We start from the raw sequence: 23,363 nt of genomic DNA, 5'->3' as shown, positions 1-23,363 counted from the left end.
TCCTCCGCTCATTGAAAAGTACTGGACTTAGGATCTTTGTATTTACTTTACTTTACTTTATTTATTTATGATACAAAGTGCATAAAAATAATGTATTGTGCTACCTTTACATTGTTACTAATACATATTTATTTTATTGTATTTTTTTTATGTATTTATTCCCTTATTTATTTGCTTCAAAATGTGTATTTTTGTTTGTTTGAAGCAATTTGCCATGCTAATAAGCTTTGTATTACGTTGCGGTTATAGCACAATGGCGGCTTCTCACGTTCCGTCGTAAAGTAGACGGCGTCGTGTCGTTACTAAGCAACGCTGGGGGTGGGGGAGCGTTTTTGATATGGGCGGGTTAATCACACAAGGACCAATAGAAGAGCGTTTCTTGGTGACAGACATTTTTAACCAGCCAATGAAAAATCTCATACTGCAAAACGTCACATTGTTGTCGTACATTACAACCGGGGGATTAAGAAAGTCACTTAAACGTTTGCCGTGTTAGAGCCACAATTTCTTGACGTTAAAAATGTATTTCGGAATTATAACACGGGAAGAACAAGTATTTAAACGTGTACCGCACACCCACACAAGGGGGTTATAATGAACCAAACAGCCGCGATGGAATAATCACATTTTATCGTCAAACAGATCCGCTACTCTCGCCATGGCTTCTCCGAGGTAATGTAGAATAGCTAGCATCTTTTTAGCTTTAGCCAGTTCCGACAATTCAATGTAATTCCATGTTAAACAGCGACAGTTAGCCACGCGGCTAAGCTAACGCTAGCGGTTCTCCATCCCTTCTTTTTCTTTCTACTAGCGCCATCCGAGATAAACTGCGAAAGCAGCGGCGATCCTTGCAAGAAACTTTGGGGAAACTCAAACATGATGGCGACGACGAGCAGGTAAAGTAGCACAACAGTGTGTTTTGCTTTCCTCATTATGAAAAACGCTTCCTGGGGTACTTTTGATGCTGATGGAACAACAGATGATTTCATAAACAGCATTGGTGGGATGTGGTTGGCAAAAGTCTGCCTCGCAGCTCTTTGGTTCGGGGTTCAAACCTCGACTCCGGATTTTCTTTGTGGAAGAAAATGCTTGTGTGCATATTTGACATTTGCCATTTTTGCCTTATTTTTTAAGTTGCATTATTGCCCATTTTTGGCGGGGGGCTAATTCAGTTAACGTTTCTCTCTCTCTCTCTCTCTCTCTCTCTCTCTCTCTCTCTCTCTCTCTCTCTCTCTTTTGACGTGTTTTGACAGCTATTTGTTTGTTTGAGTTTGATTTTTTGTCTTTACCAGATTTATGTTTAAGTATTTTGGTCAGATTTTTGTCAGGTTTCTTAATTTTACATGGCATTTTGTGTGTTTGAATTTTACATATACAGTATTTTTGTCTGCTTTTTAATTTATTTATTTAATTTTCTACATGTTTTTGTCATTTTTTTGGTCACATTTTTGTTCAAGTCTTATAATTAATTGTCAGCTTTTGTCAGTTTCTTCATTTTTGCTGAATTTTGGGTATTATTTTGTAGTTTTTTTGTCACACTTCAATCTGCTTTGTCAGTTTTTTTTCTATTATACTACTCTTGTACTTGGTCGGGGCCGGGCGTTTAGGGTGGCATTTTGGCGAATATTTGAAAGCGTTGCACCAGAGTAGATTTACTTAAGTGTTATTTTTATTGTTTATGTAGTAAGACTAAAACGCTCGGGTGTGCTTGAATGCACCGCGTCAAACGTGACTCAACACGTTCTTTCCAGGCTCTGGTTCCGTCCCCCAGACTGAGTGAAGAGTCGCTACAGACACCAATGAGGGTGGGTGTACAGTACGATTCTTGTATTTTTAATGTCTTTCTTCATATTTTTCTTAGCGTACTAACTATGCGTGTTATCTGTTGTGTTGCAGGATCCTCAAAGCAGCGAGGAAGACCCCGGAGAAACGCTGAAGCAAAAATTACGGGCCCAGAGACAAATGAGAAGGAAAAGGGTTTGTGTTGTTTGCACTTAATTCTCGCAGACAATTTCACCATGATGTCACACATACGTCAATATAGTGGCAATATTAGTAAACAAACCACTCCTTGTAACTACAGTGGGACTTACTGTACTTGCAAATTGTGTTTGTGTCAAAGCTTTTGGAGCAGATGTCCGTGCAGGAGCTCTCTGGTGACGACGTGGAGGAAATTTCCAGCGCTCGACACCTCAGTGAAGATGAAGGCTCTTCCAGGAGGACCGCAGACCCTCCAACAACGAGTGACTACTTTATTTTCATATCTACAAACTACATGAGATGGAGTTAGAGAGCTGAGTCAAACTCATTTAATTGACTCAAATTTGATCTCAATGGGGCCGGACCGTGGCCTTATAATCTTGAAATAAACAACATATCAAAATATTTCCTGTTTTGTTGGGTGCAAATAATTACAAGTACATTTGGAAACTATTCTTATTTAATATTATCTTATTGCAGGGAAATCTGAAATGTATTCACAAAAATGAGCGCAAGATTGTTTCGCATTAAATCGTGAGTAACAGCCAAAATTTCAGAATATCATTGAACTGGTCCTTAGTGCGCCCCCCAGTGTATAAAATAAGCAATAACAGTATGTGTATATATATATATATATATATATATATATATATATATATATATATATATATATATTTTTTGGGCGGGGGCTTTTTAGCCTTTAATTGACAGGACAGCTGAAGAGTTGATAGGAAACGGGAGAGGGAATGACCACCTGCAGGAAAGTACAAATTTGAGTGAAAAACTGCAGTTTGTGTTGTGTCCTCACGGGCCATATTAAGGCTGCTGACGGGCCGGTTTTGCCCCGCGGGCCGTATGTTTGACACCCCTTATCTAGGCCTTGCCTCCAAAGCCCCGAAGAGTCGCACCACGCAGCAGTTCGACCGCTTCGTGACGCGACGTTTGGAGGAGAAGCTGAGAGCGGCCAGGGTGAGCCAGGAAGAAATTTTGACTGTTTGAGCAGGACAAGACGGTTGTTAATTTGCGTGTTGTCGTGCGTTCTAGTCGCAAGGCGAGAGTCTCCAGCGTCAGGAGACCTCGGCGGTCGACGCCAGTCGCCTGCAGAGCCTCCGGGACAGACCGACGCTTGTGAGGTCCGACAGAGAGGTGAGTAGAGGTGGCAAAATTTACCGATTAATCCATAAACTAGTTCAGTAGTTCTCAAATGGGGGTCCTGGGGGTACGTGGCACTCCAGTGAGATTTGAAAATATATTTAAAAAGTATATGTAAATATTTTATAAAACAGACAAGTTAATAAAATGAATTTTATATTCAGTAGGGTGTTCATTTTCAGTGTGTGTCCTAAAAACCCAGCATCTCCCCCCGTATCAGAATGGTTTAACCCAATTTATCATACGTCACTTAGAATCACCTGTCAATCACTTGAAAACTTTATTTAAAATTTCGGTAAATATAGAGCTGATAAGGCTGCTCTATTATGGAGAAAAACAATAGCTATATATAATAATAGAATCACGATTATTTTGGCAATAATTGAAATCACGATTATTGAAATGATTATTTATTTTGTGGTACAAAACAAGAAAATGTTTAAGCATTTAAAAATATTAAGACCAATTTAAAAAAACAGAAACACTATAATTATATAAGTTCCTTTTGAACCAAACAGAATTTATAATAATATTTATTTATTTATTTATGTTGGCAAAAGCTTGAAGTTGGAGTGCAGGTTGTGCGCTGTGCAGTAGGACGATTGCTTATTTCTTTTTGGTACAAAACAAGAAAATGTCTAAACGTAAAAAACAAATAAAACATATTAAGACGAATACAATTCTTTGAAACACCATAATTATGCAAGTTCCTTTTGGATGAAACAAAAAGTATTAAATTAGTTATTTTAAAATTTAAAAAAGGTGCAAATGTATAAATTTAAGTCAAAAATTAGTACTAATAATCTTTTTTTTAATCAAAAGATGACACTTTATGTTGATAATAATTTGTATGTGCACAACTCTTTATTTATAATTAATTAATACATTTATTTATTTGTTTATTGTTTTAGTTATATCTTATTATTTCCAAATAGTTTTAAGAGGCCACATAAATACAAATAGAGTTCCAAAGTTGAATAAGTCAGACAATGATGGCACAGCACTTGGTTCAAATATTTTTTTTTTCTTCAATCAGAAATGTTTTGCGCTGGTTAGGGCTGAAAAAAATATTTCACAGGGGGGACGTCACTGAAAAAAAGGGTAGAGAACCACTGATCTAATTATAATAAAAGTATTGTTTTAGAGATTTACATTATTTGATTAATCCGTGGCAGAATTCATGAAATGATTGATTCTAAAGATATTCAATAGTGACATAGTTGACTGACCTTCAATAGTGGACAAAGTGCATGCGACTGAACTTGCGCTGCTGCTTTACAGGCGGATTCGGAAGGTGAATCCAGCGCTCAGCTTGTGCCTCAGGCCGCCAGCACCAGGGTGAAGTTCCAAGAGACCACCAAACGCGTAAAACGGCCACGAAATAAATATGTTACATCACCAGTGGGATATGCAGCTGTTTGTCTACAACCATCCATTTCTATCCCCGGGGGCTGTCGAACAGGTGGGGAGGGAGCGCCCAACCACTGAGGAGGCTTACAATTTCTTCACGCTCAACTTCGAGCCGGAGCCGGAGCCGGAGGCGAGCACGAGCGTGAAGAGTCAAAAGCTGGGGAAATCGGACGAGGATGGCAGCCAAGAGCCGGACGAGGCTGAGGAAAACAGCCAGGAACAAAACCAAGAACACGTAAGATGTAGTTTAATCATTTGGCATCCAACGTGGTTGTGGACGTCACACGTCCTTGCAGATTTGGAAACCAAAATGTGTTTCTCGCTCTCTCGCCTTCAGAACGAGGAAGAGCCTCTCATGCAAGACGAGGACGGCAACGTCTTCGTCATCGAGCAAACGTCCAAGGACTTCGTGGAAGTCAGGAGCGCCGAGTACATCGGCTTGCGGGCGATCGCTCGGCACCACCGCGCGCTCGTCTACACGCCGAGCTCTCAGACGGGTATGAAAGTTGACGTCCCCCACACTTTTTCATAGTTTGCCGTTTATGAGTAAAAAATTGTTTTTACAACATTCAGTGGTACCTTGATTATATCAAATTAATTTGTTCTGCGACTTGCCATGCAACTTAATTTACTCATCGTGTCAAATAGGGCTGCTCGATTATGGAAAAAATAATAATCACGATTATTTTGTTAATAATTGAAATCACGATTGTTTTTTGCTACAAAACAAGAAAATGTTTAAACATTTAAAAATATGAAGACAATTAAAATTATTTGAAACACTATAGTTATGTAAGTTACTTTTGGACCAAACAAGATTTATTAAATTAGCCATTTTAAAATAAAAAAGTGTATATAAAGTATACATTCAAACAATTCAAAATTAGTATTATTAATATTTTATTTTTGTTTACGATTATGCCGAATTTGTAATTGTGAGTGTAACAATCGAAATTATAATTGAATTTCTATTAATTGCACAGCCCAATTTTCCTCTACGAAATGAATCGAAATGGAAAGTCATTTGTTCAAGTTCACGCCATTGTTAAGAAAACCAAACCTATTTCCCATCTCGGTGTCTTAGTGCCGATCTCATCCAAACTCCCTGAGAACATGAGGCCGCGCTATCTGGAGGATGAGGGCCTTTACGTGGGCCAGCGGCCTGTTGTGACGCCCGCCAACGAGAACATTCTGGAGAACCGCCTTTTGAAAATGGAGGAGGTGACGTCCCCGCCGCGCCGGACCGTCGTTTTCCTCCGCTTTGTCTTTTTGACACATTCCTTCCCTTTAGGGAGCCAAGTGGTTCGGCGATGACGGCAGGATCATGGCTTTGCCGGACCCCATCAAGGAATCCTCTACCAGGCCGCCGCTCTTCCACATGGAGGACGACCTGGACCCCGACCTGCAAACGGTCTACAGGAAGGTCAGCTGGCTGACAGTTAGATTTAATATGCCGCAGTTTGGTGTTGCAGAATTAATGTTTGTTACAACTAGGGGTGTCAAAATTATTTTGTTAATATTGCGTATTTAACGCAACTCATCTTTTTAACGTGTGATTAATGAAAGCCTGTAGTGGGGAGGAATTCCAGGTGCAACGCAGCAGTCATGTCCACCTCAAAATTTAGCAGTAATAAATTACACAAATAAATATCACATTCGTTTTTTGCAGTACAGTACATATTTTTACTTTTAAAACAATTTTATGATTTGTTTGACTAAAAAATGCAACCGTATTTCTATTTGGTTTTTCTTCCCACTTTTATGTTAGCAAGAGTATGAAAAATGTGAAAAAATATATTTTATTGTACATTTTATTGTAAATTTAGATATAAATTGAGATATAAAATGTGCAAATAATTTGCTATTCATCATGAGTTAATTTTTGAATAATAATAATTAATCGCCTCTCGTGACAAGACGCATCCGATCAAATGACGGTTCACGATTCCCCACAGCCCCTCAATTCCAAGCGCACGCAGCAGTACATCTCCAACGCGGCGGACGGCGAGCAAGGCTACCAGCTGGACGTGGACGTGTCGGGGCTCATCTTCTCCCATCACCCGCTCTTCAGTCGCGAGCACGTGCTGGCGTCGCGTCTGGCTCAGCTGTTCGATCAGTACCTCAACCGGCAGCGCAACAACCTCGCCGAGCACCTCACCGACAAGGTAAGGCGCGACGGTTCATTGCCTGGTTGCCGATTGGTCAACGAAATACGTTTGTGCTGCAGTTGAACGGCTTGAGGAACACCATGAGGAACATGCTGGAGATCCACAGCGAGCAGAGCCTCTCGCAGGCCATGCAGCGGCGGATCGTGGAGTACAGCGTGGAGGTCAAGTGAGCGGACCGGCTTTGCGATCGCGGCGACCGGTTCCCCGTTTTTCCGCCCTATTTTCTCACCACGTGCGGATGTCGCCACAGGAACACGCGTCAACTGCGCGACGGTGAGCAGGAGAAGGACCGGACGCTGCTGAAGAATCTGATCAAAGTCTGGAAGGAGCTCAAGGCCCTCAGAGAGTTTCAGAAGTTCACCAATACATCTCACAAGCTCTATCTAAGACGGTACGGATATTTTTTTTGAAATTTGTTTTAAAAGCATTATAAGTCACCAAATGGATTTTGCTGAAATGAAGGCCTTAAATGTCATTAATATACATTAAATATAACGTCCCAAGGCATTAAAATTGTATATACAATTGTTGTTCATGCTTTATTTTACATTGGATTTGTTCATGTCTCCAACGACCAACATAAAATGCAACCTAAAACACTAATGCCATCTAGTGGCAGAAGATTTCCTCAACACAAATGTATGACTCATTATATCTCTATAATTTCTAATAACTGAATTACTTACTTTAAAACTGCTATGTCAATGAACTAAAAGATACAACCACATTTGTATTTAGTCACCATATTTGTCTACTTTTATGTTAACTCATTCACTCCCAGCCATTTTCACTGAAGAAACCTCCTTCGCTCCCGGCTGTTTTTACTGATTTTGCAAGGCCCACAGAATATTGTGTTCTATTGCTATTAAAACATGGAACCTATCAAAAGAAAGATGAGAGTCTCTTCTGTCATCAGGGGAATTTTTTTTATCAGTTTCCGTTTTGCAGCATTAGCATTATAGCTAAGTTTCATCATTATTCAGCAACATGGCCCTGGCTGATCTCTTATACTCTGTTACCACCTGCTGGCCGTTTTTCGTAATTGCTACCATTGCTTCAAGCGTTCTCTTCAGTTCAGTTTACTTCGAAATCATGCAACTAATTACGATTAAAAATTGTAACACATCCACACTGACTTTATTTGTCTGGAATTTTTAAGTCCAACCGACACGTTTTTAAGAAGTGTATCTGTTTACTTTTCCCCTGTTACTGTATGTGTAACTGGCGCGGGCCCGCCCCAGGGAGAACGTGGACCGCCAGTCGGACGAGCGCGAGTACGAGAGGGACATTTTGTCGGAGGTGTGGGAGCTGGAGGCCGAGGGCGAGGTGGACTACCAGAGGAAGATGGCCGACTACAAAAAGCAGCTGGACGAGTGGAAGGCCTGGAGGAGGAAGCAGGTGGCCTAACATTTCCTTTGATTTGACTGCTTCCAGTACATGAATGTGGATTTTAGATTTTTCTGTCCAATCAGATTTTATCCTCTCTGTTGCCATGCCAGGCTAATCTGCCACGGCGTGGCTTTACAACCAGTAGTGCTGGCCCGTGTCATTTAAACTATATTCCCAAAAGTGTTTGCTTACGTGGGGCTTCATTTGGTCTGTTAATTCAATTCAAGTCAAGCAGGAGAGGAGGGTGCAGGAGAGAGGAGAAGCGGCAGTAAAACAGGCCAAAATTCCAACGTCAAGCAGGTTGAGAGAGCAGATTTTAGACTAGCTGTGGTTTAACTGAAATGTATTTTAGTGTTTTCATATAGATTTGATTGTTTTTTTTTTGTAATGCATGGCTTACTCTCTGCAGAAATCCAAGAAGAAGAAGCGGAAGAAGAAGAAAGGACAAACTCAGGATGAAACAGAAGAAGAAGAGCAGGAGGCGAGCGAATCGGAGGGGCCCGCCGACGAAGGGCCCCCCAAGCCGGAGCCGCCGGAAAAGTTGGACTTTGACGCCATCGAGCAGCAGGTCCGCGAGAAAGCGTCCAGAATACGCCGCAAGCCAGGCGAGGCCAACCTGTTTCCGGAACTGACCGCGTCCGGAAAGGTCTCCGAGACGGAGCTCTGCCCCAGGTACGAGGACTTCAGTTGCTGCAATCGAAGGCAGTGATTGAGTGGGACAAATTGAAATGAAAGTCAGACATTCCAACCATTCTTCAGACTTTTCAATATTCACATCTTGGCATTGTGAATTCGCTCATGTTCATAACAAATTTTTTGAAACCATTTTTTGTTTCCTCGTTTCTTAAGGGGTGAAGTTGCTCGACGTGAGGACGTTGCCAGACGGCGGGTTTTCGTCAAGATTCTGTACAACGACAAAGAAGTGTCGCAGACTCACACCCGCGCGCTCACTTCCGACTTCCGAGTGCACTTTGGGCAGATTTTCAACTTGAAAATTGTCAACTGTCCTCGAAGCATTACCCTACAGGTGTTACATTTGCTCAGTCTGTATATGGTGGACTCGGTCCACACCTTTTCACCGTGACATCACATTTACTTGCGAGTGGCAAAAGAATGAACTTTCAATTAGTAAACAAAACCTTCAATGTCATGTTAAACTTTGACTCAATCTCACCCCTGATTGTTGCATTTTAGACTGTTTTACTGCCGCTTCTCCAACTATTTACGACATCCAACTGATTTAACCTCCTCACACACCCACAGCTTCTGCTGTACCAATTACAATTTTTTTTAAACTCATTCGCTGTCATTGACGACTATAGACGTCAAAAATTCATTTGAAGTATTTCTATTAGTTTAACATTTTTTCCCACTTTTGTTAACAAGAGTATGAAAACCTAGAAAAAAATGTATTGTATATTTAGAACCGATAGAAAATGTTTGATTAATCGTGAGTTAACTATTGAAGTCATGCGATTAATTACAATTCAAAAAATTTATCGCCTGACGCCCCTAATTTTTAATAATCTTTTCTCTTTTTTTCAACAACAAAAAAAGATTATTAAAAAAATGTCTAGGTTTTCATACTCTTGTTAACAAAAGTTGGGGAAAAAATGTTAAACTAATAAAAATAGTTAAAATGATATTTTTACGTTTATAGACGTCAATGGCAGTGAATGAGTTAAAGCATTTTTTCTTTTTCTTTTTTCAAACTAGGCATGAGCTGAAAAAAAATCAAGGTTTCAATAACCGCTAATACCGTCTATCACCGGTAATGAACTCTTACGAGCCAATTTGAAGGTAATTGCCTTCAATTCACTTTCTTCTTCTACAGCACCTGCACGTGCAGTCTTGCATGGAGGAGGAGGAGGAGGGAAGAATGGAGAGAGGTGGGGGGGGTGGCGACAAGGGGAGACGCTTATTGTCCTTAACTTATTTGCTCCCCAAAACTTATAAATGCGTTCTATTTTAAATGTTTTACGTGTCCCAAAGACGTATTTATACGTTTTTTGCAATGTTATTTTTTTTAATGCTAGAGCATACAGAAGGCTTTGATGCAGCCTCTCAACTGCACAAAACCATTGCAATGGTAGTTATTACAAAAACGGCCAGCAGGTGGCAGCAAAGTACAAACAAATCAACCAGGGCCATGTTGCAAAAAGGCTCTTTTCTCCACTGTTTTAAACAGATTTGTGAACCCATGCCTATTTGAAACATGTTTCCAAACACGAGAAGATCTATTGAGCCATCTGCCATCCATGTAACTGCGTGTTTGTGCTGCGCAGGTCTTTGAGGAGGTGGGCTCGTCGTGCTCGCTCCTGGCACAAGTCTACGTGCCCGTGCCACATTCCTCTGTGTTGCTGGGCAACTCCTCCATCGAGGAATTTGAGTTCAGTAGCAACCAGAGAGTGATGTTTGACCACGAGGGCGTGGGCAGCGGTCAGTGTCTCGCTTTTTTGTTCATATCAAAACGTACAATTGGAAAAACGTTGATGCTGATGTTTTTGTGATAATTCTCAAATGCGCAGATGTTCCCCTTTCCTTCACGGCGGAAGGCAGCGACAACGTGATCCTCCTGACCTCCGGCAAGGTGTCGTGCTGCGTTTGCTGGGGCGTCGGCAAGGACGACGTGCCGCTCGCGCCTCCCATGTCGCAGCATCCAAGTGCCCTTCAAGGGTACGAGAGCCGTTGTCGCAATTTGTTTTTATTTTCTCTAGTATGAAGGTTATTATAGCGAACAAAAACGAATGAAATTACGGACGCATGGAACTGCCAATGTGAACTAAATAAACATTTTTGACTGGCAAGTACTTTCGAACTTACTCCTAAATACGTTCAAACATACTTGTAGGCTAAATGCTACAAACTTAGCATATTTTCCCATAATACCACAGACTATTACTTGTCAATGCGAGAATAGGGAAGAAAAAAAAGCTTGAAAATTAAGTTAAAAAAAACAAAACATTGTTTATTTGTAACTCATATGATTATTATTATTGTGTCTGCAATGCGTGGGAAAATATGTTATCTTTGTAGCATTAGCCTACAAGTACATATTTATATATGTTTGAACTCCCCAGTCAAAATATATTTTATTTATTATATTATATATTATTATATTTATTGAAAATTTTGGCAGTTCCATACTTCCATATGAAATAACTTTTTTTTTGTTTTAGGTTTTATGAACAAATAACATAACCACACAAAATCTGCTTTTTTTGTATATATATATAAATACAATTTTATATATATTTTATATAGTTGGATAGTTGTCCAAACAAATTTTGAAGTCTTGCGATATCAAAACAATAAATAACCACCAATGTGACATGTTAATAATAAGTATTTAATGATTTTTTTCTTTTCAGTGGCGTCGGCCATTTTGATGCCGTCTCCCACATCGCCTCGTCTGGTGATGTAAAAAAAATCAACGAGTGGGCCATGCAGTCTCGACTGGACCCCAACGATCCCAACAATACCGCCATTATGCAGCTGCTCAAAGTATGCACCAGAAAAAAAAAGAAATCATCACTCATGTATTACATTTTTGTCTTCATTTGTTTGTTTCAGGTGGCCAGCAGCGGCGAGGTGACGGCTCCTGACTACTTCCGTCTGGAGCAGCTGCAGGAGGAGTTCAACTTTGCCAGCGACGACGACCTGGCGCAGTCCCGGCGCTTCCGCCTGCTGGCGCTGCGGAATCAGGAGGTGCCGGAGTTTCGCAACTACAAGTGCGTCCCCTCTCGCGAGAGAGAGGTCACAGATAAAGTATTTCAGGTAGGTCGACTCCAATGAAGGAGGCGGGAAAGAATCAGCCACGGCATCAAGAAATACTCTTACACATGCAAGGTGGCATCCTGAAAGTAGCATCAAAAATTAGGAGGAAAAATTCAGCTAATAAATCAATATTTTTTCAAATTTTATTGGTTGGGGATAGGGACCGGGCTGGCTTTCTTTTTAACGTTGTGACTATCTGGGTATGGTCTAAAATGCTTTACGTAAAAAAGGTTAACTCATTCACTGCCATTGATGGCTATAGACATCAAAAAATTAATTTGAATTATATCAGTTTAACATTTTTTTTGAAATGAATGTATGAAAACCTATATATTTTTTTATTGTACATGTAGAACAGATATAAAATTTGTAATTAATCAAGAGTTTACTAGTGAAGTCATGCGATTAATTATGATTAAATTTTTTTTTTTAAATTTCTTTTTTTATCGCGTCAGGCAGTTAAAATTTTTAATTGTAATTAATCGCATGACTTCAATAGTTAACTCACGATTAATCAAAAAATGTATTTGGTAAATTTAAATAAATTCATAAAATCTGTTGAAACATCTGGTAAACAATAAAATAAAAACAGTTTAAACAAGTGTTCAAAATTGGTGATTTTAATTAAAAACAAAATAAATGTTTAAGAATGTTAAATGTGAAATCAAATCAAATGAACTCGCAAAAATCAGGCGAGCAGTTTTTTAATGGTACCTAAATCAAAACTTTAATTTTTTTTCCCCTCGAAAATAAAAACATGTCGAATTTTTCTTTTTTTGTTGTTATGGCTTCGATACCACCTTAACAAGTCTGAAACTTTCCCCGGTTGGCTTTTTTTCCTGCAATCTATGTCTTGTCATTTTCACTCAAATCAGCGATATAAGAATGGCCTGTTTTTCTTTCAGAATTACGAGAAGAGGCTGAAAGAAGGCGAAATCATCGATACCAAAGATCATCTGGATTCCCACAGAGCCTTGGTGGCCAAGTACCTCCAAAAGGTGACTCAGCAAAAAGAATCCCATGTCGCTTGTTATCAACTGTTTAAATGTGAGCCTTGTTTTTATTCCCCGTCAAAATGGAGGCTCACTGTAATGCACATTTATCCCCACAGATCCGTGAGGCGGTCATCCACAGGTTCCTCCTGGCCAGCCATCACTTCATGTTGTCCGACATGGTCATCGAGGAGGAGATGCCGTTTTTTGGGTAACCCGATCCAAAAGTGCTAAATAATCTCACTCATCTACATTTCTATCATTTGAACTCACCTCACACCTTTTCATAGTGTTTGTTAACAAAGGCTACTTCCAGGTGGCGCAAAAGTGAGCAACTACAAATATGTTTTTTTCACCAATTCGTTTTGGTTTGATTACCGGTTTGATGGTTTACCGTGGATAAGAGGTTCGGAAAATGGATGTGTTTCAATAACCGCTAATACTAGCTGCCACCAGTAATGAATTCTTCTTTACCATTTTTGACTTCTAAGCAGGGCACAATCTGATTGGCTGCTTACACTTTTGATTAAACAGCCGCCTCTTTGAATTGCCTCCAATTGACTTTATTTTCTCCTCTGTGAAGAAAGTAGTGAGCAGTTAAACACTGAGGAGCAAAAGGAGGGAGGGAGCAAAATCCAAAGTGGCACTGCAAGCATGGATGCCTTTTTGCTCTGTTGATTAACTCATTCACTGCCATTGATGGCTATAGGCGTCAAAAATTCATTTAAACTATTTCTATTAGTTTAAAAAAAAAATCACCCTAATTTTTTTAAAATCTTTTATTTTTAATCGTGTCAGGCGATTAAATGTTTTTAATTGTAATTTATCGCATGACTTCAATCGTTAACTCACAATTAATTGCACATTTTATATCTATTCTAAATGTAAAATAAAACAAATTCTAGGTTTTCATACTTTTTTTAACAAAAGTGGCAAAAATGTTAAATAGAAATAGTTCAAATGAATTTTTGACGTCTATAGCCGTCAATGGCAGCAAATTAGTTAATATGCATTGTACCTTAAAAAAAAAAAATCAAACAAAACAAAGTTTTAAAAAATGGTGCCAGTGGGTACTAGTTAGCCCCAAGGAATACATGAGAAGCCCATGGTTAGGTTCTAAAACAAATCGCTCAGCAGTGATGGGACACTGTGACTTACTAAGAAGAATTAAAACAGAAGAAGAATGCGAGCATTAATTTATTTAAACTTAACATGGCAGACATTTTTCTCTGCACCAAATATTCTCTCTGTTGTTGAAAAAAGTTTTGTTGCCACCCGGAAGTATGTGTGACGGCATCATGGTGAAAAGGTTTACAATCCTCGTGCTTGTATTGACTGCACGCTGCATGCATGTCCTTGTAGGGAAAGCACTAATTTCATTTTCTGTGTTGTATTTCCTTTGCATGTTTGTTCTGTTTGTGTAACCAAAATGACAACAACAACAACAAAACACACACACACACACACACGCACACAAATGAAAAGGAGAGCATATTTACAAAGAGTGCCAGATCGCCACCTTCGAGATGGCAGTGAGTTTTTAGAGCTGAGGAATCCCGGGCAAATGACTTGCAGGGCAGAGTTGATGATGTAAGTACGCCTAAAGAGTTTCTACGTCTTCCAAAGTGGATCTTAATTATTTTTATTTTTATTTTTTTTTTCACCATTCAAGGCGTCATTTAGGAGCAGTTTGCAATCACAAAGTTGGTCGTCAGGGTTTGTTTTTTTCTTTATTTGCTTTCATGTTTTCTATTGTATTTATCTCTTTGTTTTCTTCTGCTATGCATGTTTAACAGTGGTGCCGGTCCAGGGTAGGTTCAGTTCTTGTCCTCCTGCCCCCCTTTCCCAGCTAGCTTGAACCCTTAACCCAGCTCATTAGTAGCAGTAGATTTTGTGTCGTATTCAGTCCCGCCATGGCTTTGCTAAGATGTTTTTTTTTTCATTCTCTAATTTGGCTCCAAAAGTGTGTACACAGTATTTTAAAGTCCACCCGTCAGTTTGTACAAATTCCTGGCGGGACTGAAGAGTGTTATGAGATATAATCCTGTTGGCTTTTGTTTCTGTGAAGACAATTTGTCCTTCAATGTAGATCAAGGGTGTCCAAACGTCAGTATATATACTGTAATACATTTTAGCAATAATAAGTAATGAAAAAATTTTATTTGTGGGGACTGGTGACTAGTTGTCATTTCCAATTAACAAAATGGCGCGGAGTCCACAAGTTGCTTCATTTTCCAAAATACCAATTGCTCTGAATTTGAAACCAAAAATGTAATTTTAAAGTCACCAACATCCAACATGAAACGCCAATGCCCCCTAGTAGCAGAAAATTATTTCAACACAAATCTATGACTCGAAATTTCACACTCCTTGAACCGTAACTGTCAACTGGATTTTTATGAATTACTTACTATAAAATTATTTTATCAATAAACTAAATGATACAACCGCATTTGTATTTTGTAGCCATATTTGTCCACTTTTATGTTAACAAGATATACTTATGTTAGGAGAGATAAAGAATGTGATTAATTTACAATTAATCGCAATGACTTTAATCGACAGACAGCCCTATTAATAAACAGTATATGGATATGTATGCGTGTCTGCTGAGCTCGTTGCTTTACATCTTTAACAAATGGACGGCGTGGCAGACTTTGGACACCCCTGATGTAGATTGACACTACTATTGTATTAGCTGATCAAATGTTTTGTGGGCAACAATCAGGATTCTGGGCTTAAACATCTTCCACCTGGCTGAGCCCAAGCGTCCTCTGAAGCCTCAGCGGAAGGAGAGGAAGAAGGTGACGGCTCAGAACTTGTCCGACGGCGACATCAAGCTGCTGGTCAACATCCTGCGGGCGTACGACGTCCCCGTGCGCCGCTCGCACGGCGGGTGAGCGGCCCGCCGCCGTACAACTTTGCGTCTTCTTTAGGGGTGGGAATCTTTGACTGTCTCAAGATTTTGGGTCTGCGATTCGATTCAGAATCAATTTTTTGATTCAGAAGGATTTGAGTCTGACTTGCTAATGCTAATTAGCGAACTACTCGCGGCACTTTTATCACTCAAAAGAATGGCTATTCATACAAAACGCTTTAGGAAGGTATGCAGAGGAGCATCTTAACATTTATCACCGGCATATGCTCTTACTACGCGGCCCAAAAAACTTTTAGTGGAATAATTTGTGACTTTTTCCTTCTTTCTAAAGAGGCTACAACTTAATAGAGTATCATAACGCGCTGAACCACACTGCCCCTAAGTGGCCAAATCGGGTACAACATGAACAGCGCTCACAATAAAGGCACACACAAACAAGGGCAAGACAGTATAAAATAATTTAAATAAAATCGATTTTGGGACATTTAAAATAGATTCTGAATCATACTAAATGAGAATTGAGATTCTTATGCAGATTTGTTAGTTTTGAAATTATCATTTGTTAGTTTTTATTTCATTTTGAGTTTTTTTTTTTTAATTTAGTTTGTATAAGTAGTTTTCAGGGTGGTTGTGTTATTTTTAGTCATTTAAAAAATGCTTAGTTTGAGTTAGTTTCAGTATTAACTCATCCACTGCCATTGACGGCTATATACGTCAAAAATTCATTCGAACTATTTCTATTAGTTTAACATTTTTCCACTTTTGTTGAAAAGAATATGAAAACCTAGAAAAAATTTTTTTATTCACAACAGATATAAAATTTGGGATTAATCGTGAGTTAACTATTGAAGTAATGCAGTTAATTATCATCAAAAATTTTAATCGCCTGATACGATTTAAAAAAAAAAAAAAAAAGATTATTAAAAATTAGGCACGTCAGGCGATTAAAAATTGTAATCCCTAATCTTCTTATCAGCATTTTTTGTACTTTCTAAGCAGCCATGGTTAGATAATTTGGCAAAATACCTGCACCAAAAATGGTAAAAGGGGAGCACAAAAGTCAAGTCAAAGTAACTCTGAAGGCACCGCTGTATTATTGACTATTTTTCACCTAACGTGTAACTTCATCTTCATGTTTTAGTAAAGCCGGACAGTTGTCGCAAGGCGTCTTGCAGGCCAGCGATTGGCTCATCAGCCAGGTAGGGCGGACGCTTGGGCGGGCGCGGTGGCAGGTGTAAAGGTCAACAAGAAGCGATGAAGTGTTTGTGTTGTGCCGCAGGTTCAGGTGAGGCCTTTCGTGGAGGTCTCCTTCCAGCGCAACGTCTTCCAAACCACCACCGCCGACGGGCCCAACCCTTGCTGGAACGAGGAGCTGCAGCTGCCTTTTCAGTAAACAACAATCGCGGTCGGATGATGATAGAAATGCTGTCAACACTTCCTGTTTTGTCCCATCAGTGCACCAAACGGGGACTACAGCATCGCTAGCTTGCAGTCGGTCAAGGATGACGTCTTCATCAACATATTTGATGAGGTGGTTCATGAAATCGGGCTGGTGAGTCGTTTGTTTGTTTTTCCTCTCCAAACGTCCCGATGAATGTCGTCGGGGTGGTCGGAATGTGAGAGCTTGTTGTGCGCGCAGAGCGACAATGACCAAGGCAAGACGCTGCACACTCGGGTGGAGAAGCACTGGCTGGGATCCGTCAAGATTCCCTTCAGCACCATCTACTCGCAGTCCAGGGTCAGATGAGGGGTTTTTTTTCATATAAGAGATATGATACACTCGACACTGTACAGATTAAACCATCATTATATTAAGCAAAATGATCACGATTGTCAGTATTCTATCACAGTATTGCTCAAAGAAATTTATAAAAAAAAATTGAAAAATACAAAAGATTTTTTTTTTTTAAATACCACAATATTAAAGAATGTCGAAATATTCAGGACAAAAATACACAAATATTAGAGGAACAATGAGATAAATTTAAAAATACATTAATATTGAAAATTTTAATTACACAAGAAAATACAAAAATAGGCTATAAATGCACATATTTTCTGACAAAAATAATAAATGAAAAACAATCTTTGAAAAATGCATACAAAAAGAAAAAATATACTAACTATTCTGATCTAAATATTAGATAAAATATAAGCACAGGTCAAAAAATCCAAACGTATTCAGTGAAAAAAACAAACAAATATCAGCAAAGCAACACAAAAATACACGAATACGCATATTTTTTATGCAGCTATGAAAATATTACATGAAAAACAATATTAAAGAAAAAATTTATTTTCAGACAAAATATGAGATCTAAATTATGCAATTTTTTTTAAATGCACGCAAAATATTTTTAAAAAACTTTTTTTTAAAACTTTTTTTGATTAAAAATAACAAAGCTAAGATATGACATGATAAATACAAAAAAATTACAAACATTCTGACTCAAGTATTGGATGAAAAACGTGCAAAGGTTTAAAAAGAAATAAACAAAAATACGCAATAACATCCAAATATTGTGAAAAAATACACAAATATAAGCCATATAAGATATTTTTAAAAAATAAGCAAGTATTAGACAAAAAATACAGATTTGAAAAGAAATGCTAAAATAGATGACAAATACAAATATGACAAAAAAAATTAAAACAATATTTGAAAAATACTTTAACTAAAAATGCACAAACAAAAACTAATGAAGTTACAAAAATATTACATGAACAATACAAAATATAAAAGAAAAATTCAAATGTATTCTGACAAAACATTAGATGAAACATGCACATATATTTTTTTTAATGGACAAAAATACACAAACATTTGTAAAAAAAAAATAAAAATACAAAAAATTTTAATGTTACAAAAATACTACAAAAAATACACAAACATTCTGACTAAAGTTTTGGATGAAAAATATTAAATATTTCAATATAAATCGACAAAAATACACCAATATTTGAAAAAACCCAAATGTGTGTGTGTGTTGCGGCAGATCGACGGCACGTTCAAGGTGAACACGCCGGCCGTGCTGCTGGGCTACAGCAAGGAGCGCGGCCACGGCAACACGGGCGCCTACGAGGCCATGCAGAGCCTGTGCCAGGGAGCCTTCATCACGCTCTTCATCACCATCGAGCCGCAGCTCATGCCCGGCGAGTCCATCAGGGAGAAGGTCCGCCTCTTAACGTGCTACCGTTATTTCACCACTAACTACTTTTGCATGTCGTTTTTACATTTTAACTCATTTATTTGCATGTTTATGTTTCAATACCGGGACTTGGCACGTCCCTTTTTCCTCTGCATGTTCTAGATAAAAGAACTCAAGGTAACCGTTCGTTCGAGTCGCACGTGGGCCGCTCCTTTCCGCCATCCTCCTCGGGTTGAATTTTGAATGTTTCCGCCCAGTTTGACAGCCAAGAGGACGAGCGTCTGCTGCAGGCGGCCGAGCGCTTCGAGCGCGTGGCGGCCGCCGAGTTCCCGGGCCGGCCGTGCGCCACCACCGTGGTGGACCTCAACGGCAAGACGGTCTTCATCACGCGCTACATACGGCCGCTCAACCCGCCGCAAGAGCTGCTGGCCGACGAACCCCAGGAGGCCGCGGTGAACGCGACGGCTTAACAATGGCGGTTGATGCGCGCAAAATGGTAGCACTTTGTTTTGTAACGTGTTTGTTTTCTAACCACGCAGGCTCGGGTGGCGCGCTTTGTCTCGCTCATCCCGTCTTTGCCGGACAGAGTCTCCTTCGCTGGCATCTGTGACTTGTGGAGCACCTGTGATGTCAGTATCATACTTTAGGCTGCCCTCTTGTGGCCGTTTTCTGATCAGCAACTACAAATTAGAAGAATAGAAAATCGCAATTAATTTCATGCAAATTATAGGGAAAATGGTAATATTGGGTTATATAGGTTTTTCTTTAAAATTTGTGCTGGTATCAGTTTGGAAAGTGGCATTGAACAGCCCTAAAAAAATAATAATTAATTTATTATACATTTTGGGTTTATTGTCAGATTATTTTGAGCAGTTTTAAAGAAGATGTATTGTAAAACAAATGTCAAATCAGATTTGTAAAAATGCCACACCCACTTTTTAGGTTTTTTTTGTAATTTAAACTTCAAAAACAATTAATTTGAATTTTGGGGGGTAATTTCTGATCATTTGGAGCAATTTTAAAGAAAAATGTATTGTAAAAAAAAAAAAAAAAAAAATCAAGATTTTTTTTTAAAATACCCACCCACTTTTGATGGTTCTTTTAGTAATTAAAACTTCAAAAAATAATAACAATAATAATAAATTATTATACATTTTTAGGTATTGTCTGATCGTTTGGAGACATTTTAAAGAAAAATGTATTGTTAAAAAAAGGTCATATAAGAATTTCACTTAATAATATTATAATATTATATTAGAATATTATAGATTATGTATCATCTGATTATTTGGAGCAATTCTAAAGAAAAATGTATTGTTTAAAAAAAAAAAAGTCAAATCAGATTTTTTGAAAATAACCACCCACTTTTGAGGGTTCGTCTTTATTTAAATTTTATTTTTTGACGTTTTTATTGTCTGACTATTTGGAGCATTTTTAAAGAAAATGTAAAACAAAAAAAATGTTAAATTTGATGTTTTTTCCTTTTGTAATTAAAACTTAAAATAAATTTAAAAAAATGAAATAAAAAAAAACACACTCCCATTTTCCCCATATTAATGAAATATATTTTGTATGTTTTTTCGCCCCCCCAGCAATTCCTAACATTGCTGGCAGGAGACGAAGAGGAGCACGCCGTGTTGTTGTGCAACTACTTCCTGCACTTGGGCAAGAAAGCCTGGCTCGTTATTGGCACTGCCATACCGGAGGTGAGCCGGCTATTTGTATTTTTTTTATTTTTTTTTTATAAAAGCAGACAGACAGGTATTGTATTGTCTTTAAAACATAAAGTAATAACAGTAATTCAAATGATTATTATTACAGTTTTGCTAAGTACCGTACACATAGTAGTTAAAAAATAATGATCATTTTGACTGATATTGAAATCATGATTCATAAACAATACCATTGATTTCAATAATTAGCTTCAATTACAAATGTATTCATCTACAATTATTCAAGTACAACTTTAAATATAAAACAAAATACTAAAATAGGAGCAATAACAAAAAGTAAACAGGTAAATTCCTGCTGTGCATGCCTTGTCCTCTTGGGGGCAGTGTGGTGCACACATTTTTATTATTTCTTTTTTATTTTATCGATTTGACCTCTCGGAGGTCGGATGTTGCGTGCACCTGCTTTTCAATGTTATTTTGTGTCGTCAGGGATCCAGCGCGTACGTGCTGACACTCGAGCAAGGCCGCTACCTGATCTGGAACCCGAGCAGCGGACAATACTACGGGCAGTACGACACCTTCTGCCCCCTGCAGGCTGTCGGCTGCCTCGTCAATGCCGACAACGTCAGTAAATAATGGCTTGCGACGTCACACAGTCTGGTAAAAGCGCACAATCACGCCTCTTGCTGATTGCGGCAGGTGTGGTTCAACATTCAAGAGCACGTTTCCCCCATGAGGATAAGCTTCGACGTGAGTCGAGCAAACGGCTGGCGGCCGTTTTTTACACGCTCCTTCGCGCATCCTGGACTTAACAGCGTGCAGGTGACCAGCGGAGCGTCAGCGTGTGCAAATGGCGGCCGGTGTATTATTTGATTATAAAATGTGTGTGCGTGCAGCCGGAAGAGCTGGTGTACCGACACTCCGACAAAGCAACCGCAGCGGAGCTTCAAGACAGGTGAGAGGTGACACCTGATGTACTCTATGCAATAGAAACATTACAGTTATTGATGTTGTAGTGGAGAAAATTGGAGACGCTGTCTGCGTTGGGACAAAATAGAATTTCTGTTTACAATTTCTTTTAATGCAAATGGGAGAAAAAAAATCATTTCCAGACCAAACATTAACTGTCCTGTAAAAAAAAATTAGCTCCAGTTTATTTTTTTTACGTTTTTGGGATGTCTGCATTCAGTTTCATCCTATAAATGTAAAAATGTTTTTTTTTTTAATTTATTTAAAAAAAAATACAAAAATTGACTTAAAGTGTTTTTCACAGGACAGCGACGATATATTATTACATAACTTAATTATAATAAACACTAACCTACAAACAAAGGAGTATTTTTTGTTTATTAATATAATTTAAATTGTGACTTATATTTAACAAAATAGTAATGTAAAAAATATAGATAATATGGAAAAATTTAATGGTCATGTAATTTATTTATTTTTTGGTATAAAAATGTAATTAAATATTTTCATAGATTTTCACATTATTATTTATTTATTATTATTATTTAAATTATGAAAAAAGTTTGATCTGGGGTAATTTTTAAAACCTTTTATTTATTTATTTTTTTAGGCACAGTAATTAGGTACATTTTAATAGTCATGTAAAAAACATTGTTTAAAACATATTTTATTCGTCATGTACAAATATTTTGGGGGTTTAATTAAACAAAATATTTTAATATTTATGTGAGAAAGCCAAAGGAGGGGAAATTTTTTTTTTTTTGGCGGGGTCATTTACAAGGCATGGGAAAACAGTTTAGGGGGTTTTCCGTCTTAATATTTCATTTGTATTAATGGTCATAGCAAAATGTGTGTTCTTTGCTTCTTAACGTGTTAATCTGAGGTTGCAGATTAATTAATTGAGAGCATATTAATAAAAAGTTTTTTTTCACACCCTGCTACTAGAGGTCGCCGTAAAAAAATAATTTTTATAAAATCAATTCTGTAAAAAAAAAAAAAAAAAGTTGTCCCTTTTGTGTCATTTAAAAAGCAATATTTGAAGTGGCCTTTGCATGAATGGTCGTCTTTTGGTTTTGAGTTCAGGCTGGAGAAACTGCTGCGCGACAAACTGATGGAATGGCGCCCCCACCGGCCCACCCGCTGGAACCGGTACTGCACCACCGCCCTCAAGCACTTCCTGCCCAGCCTGGAGCAGAGCGCCAGCGGCGTGGGGGGCGGCGCCGGACGCGACTTGGCCGAGGGTCACCGCCACGAGCTGCAGAACCTGCTGGGTGACAACCGGGTGAGTGGCGACTACGGCGAATAAAGATCACCAACAATTCGCACCTTGAGATACAAATGACCACCCTAACCTTTGAATTTTGTAACATACGAGCCACTCAGTATATATTTTTTTGCTTTCATTTAAATAGAGACTTTTTTTTTTTTTTTACCCCTTGTCAGATTTCAGGTTTCCCGCTGCACATGGCCTTCTCGGAGATGGGCCCCGTGGTGGAGGCGGTGTACAGCACGGGGGTGCACACCATTCAGACGGCCAACGTGGAGTTTTCCCTGGCCGTCTACGTGCACCCGTACCCCAACAACGTGCTGTCCGTCTGGGTGTACCTGGCCTCGCTCGTGCGATCCTGACCTGCGCAAAAATAATTTTGGAGGGACAAGCGTCGGAATCCGTGGCCATTTGGGCGTGTCTTGACGCTACGTGTATTTGGGAGTAGCTTTTAAAATGTTGTCATTTGACTTGTGGGCTTCATTTTGTGTCGTTTTTTTGTGTGTGTACCCCAGCAGAATTTAAGTGTTTTAACTCATTCACTGCCATTGACGTTAAA

At 38.7% G+C, this 23,363-nt stretch overlaps 1 protein-coding gene across 5 annotated transcripts; it reads left to right on the top strand.

Annotated features, from left to right (window-relative positions):
• The first annotated feature begins 461 nt into the window (after positions 1 to 461).
• Positions 462 to 23,274, top strand: cc2d2a (coiled-coil and C2 domain containing 2A). Of its 5 annotated transcripts, none has more exons than XM_077583919.1 (40): positions 462 to 672; positions 812 to 896; positions 1,752 to 1,805; positions 1,897 to 1,977; positions 2,123 to 2,243; positions 2,858 to 2,949; positions 3,025 to 3,126; positions 4,414 to 4,497; positions 4,595 to 4,777; positions 4,880 to 5,039; positions 5,627 to 5,763; positions 5,834 to 5,965; positions 6,498 to 6,707; positions 6,770 to 6,876; positions 6,961 to 7,101; positions 7,952 to 8,108; positions 8,509 to 8,771; positions 8,949 to 9,126; positions 10,385 to 10,538; positions 10,628 to 10,775; positions 11,471 to 11,603; positions 11,673 to 11,876; positions 12,782 to 12,874; positions 12,988 to 13,079; positions 14,665 to 14,679; positions 15,597 to 15,764; positions 16,888 to 16,945; positions 17,026 to 17,135; positions 17,202 to 17,298; positions 17,386 to 17,484; positions 18,743 to 18,919; positions 19,058 to 19,072; positions 19,153 to 19,347; positions 19,435 to 19,524; positions 20,488 to 20,601; positions 21,058 to 21,192; positions 21,268 to 21,390; positions 21,465 to 21,523; positions 22,621 to 22,819; positions 22,981 to 23,274. In XM_077583919.1, exons 1-40 carry the CDS (start codon positions 659 to 661, stop codon positions 23,164 to 23,166), a joined length of 4,965 nt encoding a protein of 1,654 aa, XP_077440045.1. In that variant the 5' UTR covers positions 462 to 658; the 3' UTR covers positions 23,167 to 23,274. The 5 variants fall into 5 exon arrangements, with proteins under 5 accessions (XP_077440045.1, XP_077440043.1, XP_077440047.1 ...); XM_077583917.1 differs by lacking the exon at positions 14,665 to 14,679 and adding an exon at positions 14,354 to 14,458; XM_077583921.1 differs by lacking the exon at positions 14,665 to 14,679.
• Positions 23,275 to 23,363: the final 89 nt, after the last annotated feature.

Source organism: Vanacampus margaritifer, chromosome 13, assembly GCF_051991255.1.
Source record: "Vanacampus margaritifer isolate UIUO_Vmar chromosome 13, RoL_Vmar_1.0, whole genome shotgun sequence".
Classification (NCBI taxonomy): domain Eukaryota; kingdom Metazoa; phylum Chordata; class Actinopteri; order Syngnathiformes; family Syngnathidae; genus Vanacampus; species Vanacampus margaritifer.
The sequence above is the reverse complement of the archived record's forward strand: the minus strand, read 5'-3'. Positions and strand labels throughout refer to the sequence as shown.